The sequence below is a fragment of the Chrysochloris asiatica genome, unplaced genomic scaffold (genome assembly GCF_000296735.1).
Source record: "Chrysochloris asiatica unplaced genomic scaffold, ChrAsi1.0 scaffold00350, whole genome shotgun sequence".
NCBI classification, from domain to species: Eukaryota; Metazoa; Chordata; class Mammalia; order Afrosoricida; family Chrysochloridae; genus Chrysochloris; species Chrysochloris asiatica.
Genome location: NW_006408868.1, coordinates 1,190,032 through 1,201,709, shown reverse-complemented (window position 1 = coordinate 1,201,709; position 11,678 = coordinate 1,190,032). Strand labels below are relative to the sequence as shown.

General features: G+C 53.6%; 2 protein-coding genes across 2 annotated transcripts in view; both read left to right on the top strand.

Moving 5' to 3' along the window:
• The first annotated feature begins 643 nt into the window (after positions 1 to 643).
• On the top strand, positions 644 to 3,349 carry TNNC1 (troponin C type 1 (slow)). Its single transcript, XM_006876024.1, has 6 exons — positions 644 to 693; positions 2,001 to 2,031; positions 2,252 to 2,398; positions 2,643 to 2,757; positions 2,988 to 3,124; positions 3,210 to 3,349. Exons 1-6 carry the CDS (start codon positions 670 to 672, stop codon positions 3,239 to 3,241), a joined length of 486 nt encoding a protein of 161 aa, XP_006876086.1. The 5' UTR covers positions 644 to 669; the 3' UTR covers positions 3,242 to 3,349.
• Positions 3,350 to 9,515: 6,166 nt separating this feature from the next.
• SEMA3G (sema domain, immunoglobulin domain (Ig), short basic domain, secreted, (semaphorin) 3G) overlaps positions 9,516 to 11,678 on the top strand; it is an 8,628-nt gene continuing 6,465 nt past the window's right edge. The window contains exons 1-4 of the mRNA XM_006876023.1: positions 9,516 to 9,618; positions 10,911 to 11,071; positions 11,226 to 11,288; positions 11,416 to 11,535. Coding sequence (XP_006876085.1) covers positions 9,516 to 9,618; positions 10,911 to 11,071; positions 11,226 to 11,288; positions 11,416 to 11,535 — 447 coding nt within the window. The remainder of the gene's footprint in view (positions 9,619 to 10,910; positions 11,072 to 11,225; positions 11,289 to 11,415; positions 11,536 to 11,678) is intronic.

Genomic DNA, 11,678 nt, shown 5'->3' with positions numbered 1-11,678 from the left:
GAGCTCTGGTAGCGTAGTGGTTACGAATCGGGCTGCGAACTTTAAGGTCAGTGGTTCGAAACTACCAGCCGCTCCGCGGGAGAAAGATGAGGCTTTCTACTCCCGTAAGGATTTACACCCTCGGAAACCCTGTACAGGGTCGCTATGGGTCGACTCCGACTCGAAGGCACTTAACAACAACAACAACAGTGAGGTATGTATGTACACCATAGAATGGTCAACCATTCAAGTTCCAAAGGGCAGCAATTACTCAAAGACAAAATTTAGAAGGGTTGGGAAAGAAGGAATGGAAACACGAAACCAGAGAGGCAGAGGAATAAGTGATGTTACATTGAGGGGATTGTAATCAATGAAGTGTGTGTGAGTTATTGAATGTAAAACTGATGCTCTTCTCTGTAAACAATCTAATTCGCAATAAGTCTTTTGTTGTTGTTTTTTCTGAAAAAAAGAAAAAGAAAAACTCTGGGGACTGTGAGGGGTAGAAGAAAAGAGGCCTGGTCCTTGCTGCCCTGGGCAGAGGCCACAGGCACTGAGATCACTGGGCTGAGTTAGGGGCGGGGATGCTGCACACGGGTGGGCTGGGTCCAGCTGGCGGGAATGCAGTGAGGCAGGGCTATATAAGCTGAGGCTGGCTGGCAACCCCAGCAGCCTGCCCTGTGAGCCGCCAGCATGGATGACATCTACAAGGCCGCGGTGAGGTGTTGGGTGGGAGGACCTAATGGAAGCTCACTCAGCTCTCAGTTGGGGATAGGGGCACCATTGCCTCAGGGAGGTGGGGGGACACAAGAGAATGCCAGTGTAACTTCATGCCTCCTCCCTCAGGGCAACAGTCAGTTTAGCTTCATGGCTCTTGTTTCCAAGTGTTTATCCTCTGTGTCACTGTCTCTTGACCAGTGTGTGTCTCTGGAGTGGTGACTTTCTCAGTCTCTCTGTCTCTCCATTCTTGCCAAGCTGTCTCTCTCTGAGTCTCTGTCATTGTCTTCCTGGCCCACCATTTCTGTTCCTCACACTCAGCCTCTCCAGTCCCTAAGTCAGCTGAAGATGTTTTGGACAGTGGGAGGGGGTTGTGAGGAGGGAGCTGAAGAACCCAAATCTTGAGGTGGGACGAGCTTTAAAGTTAGAAGCGGAGAAGGAAGGATTGGGCTTAGAGGAGAGCTCGGAAGAAGGAACAGAGGGCCCCAGGTACCATCTGACCTGGCAGGCTCAGCGCTCAGTGGCTAGCTAGAAGTGAAAATGGGGGTGTGAGGACTGGAGAGAGGTCACCCCCAGTTCCTGCAGCCTCCTGGGGTGGTGACCTCCCACTTGGAGATAAAAACATCTCTGCATAGACAGCTGTCCCTAAGGGAACCCCTCCCTTACTTCCTAGAGCAGGCCTGATCCTGAAGAGGGAGGGGCTGCAGCTGGCTCGGGGGCTCCTGCCCCTGCTTTCCTGCAGGACTCTCTTCAGTTGTGTTGGGGGTAGCCCTACACCGTGTGCCCATAGAAGGCCTGGCGGGGCTGGGGACTAATTTTGGCTCCTGAGGCAGCACCAACAGGCTTGGGGACCAGATAACATTGCCCCACCCCCTGCATGCCAGAGTCTCCAGAACAATCACCAGGTTTAACTTTGTCACCCATTAAAAATAGCCCAGTGTCCACTCCGGGTCAGGTTACAGTGGGTGGCAAAGCCATACTGGTTTTATTGTCCCAACCTGAGGGACAGCTGTCCCTCAGGCCATCTAGCTTGGGTTTCAGCAGGGGTGCTGAAAGACCATTGAGTAGCTGTTGTTACTCAGGGTCACCTTGGCCCTGGAAAGGGTGCCTACCTGTCACCCAGGCCTTGAACTCAGCCTCAGTGACATCAGCCAAGTTACTTTAGCAGACTTTGGGAGGCAGGAAAGGAGTACTGAAGACCCAAGATGAGCCTGTCTCCTCCTGGCTTTAATATTCTCACCTGTGGAATGGGTTGACAGTGACTGCCATCTGAATCTGGCTGATGAGAGATCCTCTTTCTTTTCTAGGTAGAGCAACTGACAGAAGAGCAGAAAAATGGTGAGTGCCCCTGCATACCTGAGGTCCAGCAGGGCTGGGTGGGGGCCCCAGAAAAGGACCCCAAACTGAAGGCCAGAGGTTGGTGCCACCTTACTGTGAGCTCCAGGGCCTTGGAGAGAGGTGGGCAGATTGGCAGGTGGCCCCAGAGATCTGTCTTCTGGTGTCTTGACTGCTGAGACCTGAATTGCTCTGCCCCCGCTGCCCCCCTCTTTGGACACAGAGTTCAAGGCAGCCTTTGACATTTTCGTGCTGGGCGCTGAGGATGGCTGCATCAGCACCAAGGAGCTAGGCAAGGTGATGAGGATGCTGGGCCAGAACCCCACACCAGAGGAGCTGCAGGAGATGATTGATGAGGTGGACGAGGACGGTGAGCCCCTCTGCCCCTCCAGGCCCTCAATTTGTGCATAATTCCAGCTTGCTGAGGGCTCAGATCCTAGCTCTGCGTCTTCTTCTGTGCCACTGAAGGATCACTGTAGTCTCTTTGAGCCTCATTGTCCCATCTGTAAAATGAATGGAATGACTGCAGTCACCTGCCAGAATTGGTGTGAGGCTACAAAGAATGCACTAGGGTTAGTGTCAAGGCTGGTGCTTGTGGTTCTGACTGTCCCCAGGCAGTGGCACAGTGGACTTCGATGAGTTCCTGGTCATGATGGTTCGGTGCATGAAGGATGACAGCAAAGGGAAGTCTGAGGAGGAGCTGTCTGACCTCTTCCGCATGTTTGACAAGTGAGCACATGACTCTTGACCCCTGAACCCCAACCTCAGCAGAGTTGTGGGGAGGGGGCAGTCTCATGTTCCAGGTCCTGTGGTCTTGGAGTCTCCTAGTCTGTGTGATGGAGGAGGATGCTGCATCTCTCAATGTCTGTTACTCTACTTCTGGGTTCATCGGTGGGGCTGCCTGTCCCTCCCTCTAGCCCCTGACATGGGCTCTGAGGGCTCCCTGGTCCTTCCTGCAGAAACTCAGACGGTTACATCGATTTGGAAGAGTTGAAGATGATGCTGCAGGCTACAGGAGAGACCATCACGGAGGACGACATTGAGGAGCTCATGAAGGATGGTGACAAGAACAATGATGGGCGCATTGACTATGATGGTGAGTGGGTAGATGGGCTGGACCCCTTGTCTCCCCCTGCCGCCCAGCCCACACATCTGACCCATGGCTGCACCTCTCTCCACAGAGTTCCTGGAGTTCATGAAGGGAGTGGAGTAGTAATTGACCCTCACCAGAATTGCCTGTGCCCATGCCGACTCCAGCCAGGCCCTGGGATTGGACAGAGGCCAGGGTCCCAGGACCTGAAATTGAACCTGGCCATGTCCTTGGCCCCTGGCCTGCCCTTCCTCCCACCAGTCCTGGACAAATAAATGCAAATAAAGCCTTGTTTCTAGGGCCTGGTTCTGACATTCGGTGGGCTGTGGACTCCTTGCCATGGTCCGCTCCTGTCTTGACAATCGTGTTCAGAACCAGCACTCCACGTGCCTTCTGCAGGGGGTCACTTAGAGTAGATAAAGATTCCTTTGCCCCATCCCCACTGTCTGTTGCCTGGGCCCCTTCTCCTGTGGTTTAGTGTTAGGAGCCTGTGGTGGCCCAGGTATCTGCATTTTAACAAGCTCTCAGTGGACTCATGGCACTAGTTTGAGAGCTTTGGGGTCCTATACCTGGAGAGCAGAGTTAGCTGCAATACTCAGCTAGAGTCTGGGCTCCACTTAGTACAGTAACCCCAGTTACGTGTCCACTTTGGCCGGGGCAAATCTGGGCACTGGGGAGGCCCAGCTGGCCTTCTCCCTTGGATTTCCCACCAGCAACATGGACTCTCAGGGATGGAGAGGCCTAAAGTTGTCTCTACCTCCTCTGGCCCACGTGCTAAGTGAGGACCCTGAGACCCAGCAAGGCACAGGGACCTGTCAAGATGTGTCTGGGCAGAGTTGAGGGCTTTGTGTGATGGACCAGGTCTAAATGGGTGTGATTTTCAGCCCCTGTGAGTCTAGAGACAAGTCTCCTTCAGGTGGCTCAATTTTATCCCCTGACAGGGAGTCAAGGATCAAAGCCTGCTGGCTCTCAGCTCAGTGAGGATGTCCAGGCCAGAGCCATTGTGGCCTGGGAGAGAGGGGGCTGCAAGTGAGTGGACAGCTGCCAGTGCCACACATAGTCCAGCAGAATACTGGCAGCTGTCCATGCCCCACCCTGCCTGCCCTCAGCCTCCCCACCTGTGCTTCAGCCTCGGCATTCCCTAGACAGGCCTGGCATTCCAGAGACAGTCTTGGAATTCTGGAGAGATCAAAGTTGGCAGGAGCTGCCTGATCCCTGAGGAGGCCTGGGGAATGAGTAAGGAGAGGGGTCACCTCAGGCCTGCCCTTGGAGCACTCATGAAGACCCTGAGCTGTCCAGGAGTAAAGACATGTCAGGGAAGAAGGTGGATGCACACTATTCACTTACTGTCCGCCCAGGGTCCTTGGCTAGTGCAAACAGTTTGCATTTGACTACTAATCTAAAGATTAGCAGTTTGAATCTACTCAGTAGCTCTGCAGGAGAAAGGCCTGGTAAACTCTTTTCCTGAGGATCACAGCCAGGAAAGCCCTATGGAAACAGTTCTACATTTACAAGTGTGGGTTGCCATGAGTTGGAACCAACTTGGAGACAATGGATTTGGGTTTGGGTTTGGGTTTACATTGTAAATTGTGGAATTTACTGTCAACTGGAGGAGGCAGAGTGAGAGGTGAGGGCCAGAGGAAACCAGCCTGGTTCTGTAGAGGGAGGAGGTGACACTGAGCTGAAGTCTGAAGATCCACAGGGAACCGGTCAAGGAGTGTCTTGGGAAGTATCTCAGTAGCAGAGGGGTAGCCACAGGGAATGTAGGAGAAACTAGGCCTGTAAGAAGTGCAACCAGCGCAAGGTGAGGGGCTCGCAGGACCACAGAGAGAAGGCGGGACTGGGGGGCAGGGAGCAGGAGGCTGGTCAGAGGCTGGGGCAGGTTCTAGGTGGAGGGTCTGGTGGCTCGGGCATAGTGGGAGTGAGACAGTTGGGAACAGGTACATGGGTTCAGGGCATGCGTACCTGGAATAGAATCAATAGAACTTAATGTAGGATGCGATGTGAGGTGTGAGAAAGCAGGGAGTCAATAGGGAGCCTTAGATTTTTGGCCAAAGAACTGCCATTTCCTGAGAGATCGATGACCCGAGGGAGTTCATGGACCTCAAGGTGTTGTGTAGTGGAGGTTCCTGTTATGTTATTTATTTCTTGGAACAATTTTTAAATTTTGTTTGTAATAATTCCAGACTGGCAAAAATGTTGCAAAAATAGTACAAAGAACTCCCATTTACATTTCACTCAGCTTCCCCAAGTGCTAACATTGAACCTAACGACAGTCTGAGGGTCAAAACCAGAAAACGGACACTGACACGCACCATTAACTTACTCAGATTTTGCTTCTTGTCCCCGAGCCAGGATCCAATCTAGTAGCCCACATAGGACCGAGTCACCCTGTTTCTTCTGTCCTCTTCAGTCTGGGATAGTTTCTCAGCCTTGCCTGGTGTTTCACATTCTTGACACTTTTGACCAGGAATGTTGTAGAATCTCACTCTGTTTGAGTTTATTTAATGATTCCTTAGGATTAGATTCAGCTGATGCAGTTTGGGCCTGGCTATCTGGTGTGGTGCTGCGGGATAAAACATTGGATCCCAAGGTTGGTGGTTCAAACTCACCAGTCACTCTTTGGAAACCCTATACAGAGTCCCTAGGAGGAAGAACTGACGTGACAGCACTTGACAACAACAATCACTGAAGGAGGCAGTGGTAGAATTCTTGCCTGCCAGGTAAGAGGTTCAGTTCCCAGACAATGTACCTTGTGTCACCACGGGTGAGGGCTTGCATTTTGCTATGATGTTGAATAGGTTTCCCTGGAGCTTTCAGACTAAGAAAGAAAGGCTTGTTTATCTAATTCTGAAAATGAGTCAATGAAAACTCTATGGCTCACAACTGTCCAATCCACAGCTGATTATGGGATGGTGCATAGGGTCGTAATGAGTCAAGTTAGGGACCAACAGCCAAAACGTCACAGAAGAGAAGAGAAGGATTTTCTTTTGTCCATGTCAAAGCTGGGATGCCTCTGAGATGTGCTGTTGGAAATGTCACTCCCAGACCATGAGGCCAGTGCTAAAGGAGATGGCAGAGCAAACACTGGACTTGGGGGTCATCAGAGGGAGAAGTCCTTTCTGGAGTGAGTGTGCACAGAGAGACGGTCACGCGCTAGACACTGGGCATCCCAAATGGACAGTTAAGGGAGAAGATGTGGCCAGGGGATGGGAGTGACCATGGTGAGTGAGGGGCCACGGGAGGGGGGAGAAGGAAGAAGACATTGATGACAAGTAGCCCTGGGGTTGGAGCACTTGGAAACTCTGAGGATCTGGCCACCTGGATGAGGGGCTTTGGTGATGCAGTGATGCAGAAATCCAACTGGAGAAGGCCAAAGGAGGGTCTGAGGTAAAGGGGAGATGGGTGTGTACAATGCTGGTGATGTTTTCACATACACAGGGAAAGTGGTAAAGTTGAGGGGGGAAATTCAGAGTCCAGAAAAGCATATTTAAGGGGTGAGGATAAGGGAATGGCTTGTATGCTGATGATTGTGACCCCTTGGGGTGAGGGGTTGATGTGAGATACAGAGGCAGAACTGTAGAGGGAGGTGCCAGGCCTTTGAGGAAAGTGTATGAGGGCCTGATTGTAGCATTGAGCCCAGGATCCAGACTGGACCAGGAGATAGAGGGGACTTGAGACAATGAGAGGACAGGCCAATGGGTCTCAGTGCATGAAGAATCATGGCAGGGGTTATGGAGAGGAAGGGAAGTCCAGAACAGAGAAGGGAGCATGTGTGTGCCTAGGGTTGGGAGAAGGGAGAACTGTCAGAAAGGGGCATGTCCTGTCCTCCCTTCACTGGCTGTGGGGGTGGGGAGTACCAGGAGATTAATGTCCCTGTTCACAATTGTAAGTTCCTGAGGACACTGTGGGAAAAAGTTTGGCAGGGGTAGAAGTGTGAGGGAAGGCTGACCAGGAGGCCCATCTCCTGGAAGCTGCTGAGACTTCATAGGAGGGAACCCCAGGGGATTGTCCTAATTTTTTCTGCTCCAGCAACAAGAGCCTGGAGGCATCCATTCCTTCCTCCCAGGCAATCCCATCCAGAATCCCAACTGGAAGAGACTGAGGTATGCATGTCACACATGTATATGACCATTTACAAAAGCATTTCACTTGTCCTTGTACCAGTCTCTCATACTCCCTTTCATGCGTCACTTAGCTCTCCATTTCCGGACTGTACTGTTCTTTGCCTGTATAGTGCCCTCAATGAAACCTCCCTTGATTTTCTCCATCAGAGATAATCATAAGAGCATCTCTCACTGTCCTTGCCTCTCTGCATTCTGCCTCTCTGCTGCCCCCGAGAGGCTGCATTTTCTGCTGGGTAACTTTACTGCTCATCCCTGGGGCAGTTTGGGGGCATTCTGCAGTCACTATTTTGTCCACCAGATGGCATAAAATGATCGTGATTGGGCCTCTTGGTCCCAGGCATCAAAGCACCGTTGGGGTCTGTTTCTACCAGCAGTTTAGCAAGCAGAGGGCTTTAGAGAGAACCCTTAATTCTCAAACTGGGAAATTGAGATCCTGACAGAAAGAGAATCTGCCTGAGGCTACACAACAAGCCAACAGTAGAATACATGCTCTCAGCTCTTGCCTTGAGTGTCTCCAAGCAGTGGACAGTGGGCTGTCTCCACACCCTGCCCCATAGGAACCTGCCTGGCAGACAACCTTAGCTGGGGGGTCTAGCTGAGCTGAGACCCCCAGGGTGGGTTGGCAGGCTGAGGAGTGGTTAGGCTTTCTGCCCACAGCTGGTGGCCACATGCTGGCTAAATGGCTGTCCAGCTCAATCTCCACCCAGAAATTGGCCCCCCACCCAGACTATGTGCCAAGACTTCTCCCTGGGAAACTGAGGCAAAGGGGCTTCACTCCACCATAATGCCAGGATACAATCATCATCACATTAGACCCTCCACCATTTTATAAAGCCCAGTCACACCCAAGGTTGTGTCTGGACTCTGGCCCTAGAAGGGGGAGACTGAGACCCAGAGAGGGAAGAGCCAGGGGTAGGAGTGAGTTGAGTCCAGCCCCTCACTCACTCACTCCCTGGTCAGGGTTCCTGGGAGGAGGATGTATGTTGCATGGAGATGGGGACAGGAGGTAGGGTTTTAGGTCCCTGAGCCCTTCTCATGCTGCCTCCGAGATTGGTCTGTTCCCCTTCCAGAGATGATGGGAGCAAAGATGAGACTCCAGTGCCCTCACAAACCCCAGAAGCCAGGGAGGGTCCCAAGATGGGACAGGCCTATTCTGTAGCCTAGGCCAGGTCTTTGAGCTATGGGAGCTGTAGATTTCAGGGAAGGCAGGAGGCTCCTTCACTTGTTCTGGTATTAGCCCCTCAGCCTTATTTCCCCCTTGGCCCAACTTTTCTTGACCATCCCCCACCCCTTAGCATTCAGCACACTAGAAGTAGTAGGGAGAGGAGCTCCACCCCTCCCACTGGAAAGATCACTAGCCTATGAGGAGAGAGTGCTGGGGAGAACCCATCACTCAAGTGGAGACGCTTCAGGCCCTGAATTTCTAGGAGGACTGAAAGAAGTGGGGGCAATAGTAGGACATGTGTGTGTAAAGGATCCCTTCTTGTCATGGGGTGAATCCTGTCCCCTGCTGTTAAACCAGCCTACGGAGTGGAGCTGGGACAGGGATGGGTAAATGTTGGGGGAGGGCTGTGAGATCTGGAGGCCAGACAGGGACAGTCTGGGTGGGGAATTCAACTCTTGCCAATTCCAGATCTGTGAAGTGTATCCAGACCTCAAATCTCTGCCCAGAACATGAGGCCCCTTGGGCTGGGAGTATCCTCCCTCAGATTGCTTGGGCCCTGCTAGGCTTGGTAGGGGACCTGGCCCAAGCTTCAGGGGGCTGGACCACCCTAATATGGGGGACCTGGGCCCAGCGTCAGTTTGTAAGGGTCTCTGTCATGGGCACTGGCAGAGTAGGGCCACACAGGAAGCAAAACAGCCCAGGTAGACCCCCACCCAGCTCATCAACTTCTGACCTGTGACCCTTGACCCCCTGCCAGGCTACCTCTTCCCTGTCATTCTGCTGGATCTGGGAATCTGGGTGCCTTGACGTCTCTCTGAGAAAGCCCCACCACTACCCCTACTGGGAAAGTTTGCCCAATACAGAACCTACCAACCCAGAACCAAGGCATCAAACAGAGGGACCAAGGAGGTGGAGGGAGAGGCTGCAGGTGGATGGTGGCCCCTAGCCTCCTTCCCGCCTCCTCCCGCCTTCCTGGCCCCGGACGGGGTGGAGTCACTGCCTTATAAATGGCAGGCCTGGTGGCGACAGAGCAAACTGCAACCAGCCGCGGGACCAGAAGCCGTCTCCACAGGCAGGCGGCCAGCAGTGCCCTTGGTCTGCTAGCATGGCCCCCTTGGTCTGGGTCATCTGCTGCCTCCTGGGGTGCCTCCTGCTCTGTAGGGGCAGCCCTGGTCCAAGTGTGCCCCGCCTGCGGCTCTCCTACAGAGGTACTGGCCAATATACCCCATTCCTAATAGGAAGGCTGGGAGCCCAGACAGGTCCTGGGAAATTCAACCAGGGTGGGGGTTGGGGGAATGGAGACAGGTAGGGTGAAAACCTGAGGGGGAGCTGCTGAAAAAGGAGGGAGGTGGATGGAGACCCTGAAAGACCCCAGTGGAGATGGTTGCGGGGAGCTGAGGGATGGAGAGGGGGATGGAAAGTCTCTGGAACAAGCTGGGAATCTGTGTGTTGTGTTGCAGCTAGCTCAGGTCTCCTCTGAATCTGAGGACATGGTCCGTGGGAAAGGTCCTTGAGGTAGATTCTTCTTGGGGAACTCAGAGGGGTGATTATCTTCCCCTGGGAACCCTAGTCAGGGAAGGGGACACAGGCATGCCCTGGGAACCCTGAGGGGAGGGGGCAAGTCTCCATCCTAAGGAGTCTAAGGGGGTGTTTGGGGAGAACATGGTTCTTCCCTGGAAGCTGTATCTTCTTTTTAAGGAGGAGGAAGACTGTGAGACTACAAGAACAAATTAAACTAGGGAAACTAGAGGTGCTTTCAGTCAAGGGAGGCTTCCTGGAAGAGGCTGCTAATGAGTATTAGGGGTATAGTGGGTGCTGGACTGGGGCCTTCCCAAGGGTGGCCACCACCCCTTTCCTGCCAGACCCCGCTGCCTGTCCCCTTGTCTGCCCAGTATCTCCATATTCTTGGCCAAGCTTCTCCATATCACAGTCCTGGTCCTGGCCCCAGTGTCCCCAGACACCCTAGGCTCCATCCCCAGGCAGAGTCTATGGAGGAGGCGTTCCTTTTGGGCCACATCCCTGCACCCCAGCCTGGAGCTCTGCTCAGCCATACCAGGTTTCTCCCACATCATGTCTTTATCGGGCATTCCCTTTGCTGGAAACACTCTTCCCAGCTTGTCTTCCACTCCAACTGAGCCAACCTTGCTTGCTGCTGGGTCTCAATGCCCCTTCCTCCTGGTTCTCCACACTTTGCCCAGCTTGCTGCTATAATTTCTGCCAAGGTTAGGGAGGGCTCAGGTGAGGGGGTGGGAAGATGTTAACCGAGGAATGGAGCAGTAGGGGCAGGCCTACCTGGAGGCTCAGAACCTCTTGCTTCACCGCTCCAGGAGTCATTCTCTCGAAACTCTCCGGCTGTCCTGTGGATGGAGACATTTTCCAGATGTGTATGTGTGTACTGGGTGGGACTGCACAGCTGGAGTTTTCTACTTCTTCTTCAACCCCTTGGCTGGGGAAATGGACTGAGCACATGCCTTGACCCTCTCCCTCTACTCCCTCCCAGACCTCCTGTCTACCAACCGCTCTGCCATCTTTCTGGGCCCTAGGGGCACCCTAGACCTACAGGCCATGTACCTGGATGAGTACCGGGACCGCCTCTTTCTGGGGGGGCGAGATGCCCTCTACTCTTTGCGGCTGGACCAAGCATGGCCAGACCCCAGGGAGGTGAGCAGAAGGGTGTTGGAGGGAGGGAGGGAGAACTTGTCTAAGAGCCTCCAACAGACTGACTCTGAGCTAGGCCTCCCAAAGGGATGCTGTTGGGAAAACTGAGACTGTGAGGTCAGGGGAGCTCCCTGAGGTCAGCCAGACTGTGTTTCAGGTTCTGTGGCAGCCACAGCCAGGACAGAAGGAAGAATGTGTTCGCAAGGGAAGGGATCTCTTGGTGAGTGCTGATGGGATAACTGCTACCCCCCACTCCTGGCCCCCCAGAGACCCTGGGTTGTGTCTGCTGGGACATTTGGGACGGATTCTCCTCAGACTCACCCCACCCTCTCCCCCATCTCTACTAGACGGAATGCGCCAACTTTGTGCGGGTGCTGAAGCCCCACAACCGAACCCACCTGCTGGCATGTGGCACGGGGGCCTTCCAGCCCACCTGTGCCCTCATCACAGTAGGGCATCGTGGGGAGGTGAGCCTGGGGTGCCAGTCAGGGACTGGGAAGCAGTGACATTTCCTTCCAGTGCCTGAATGCTTCCCATTGAGCTGGGGGGGCGGGGTCAAAGGCCTCTGGTAGCCCCAGAGAGGGACAGGGGCTTGAAAGATGCCTTTGTG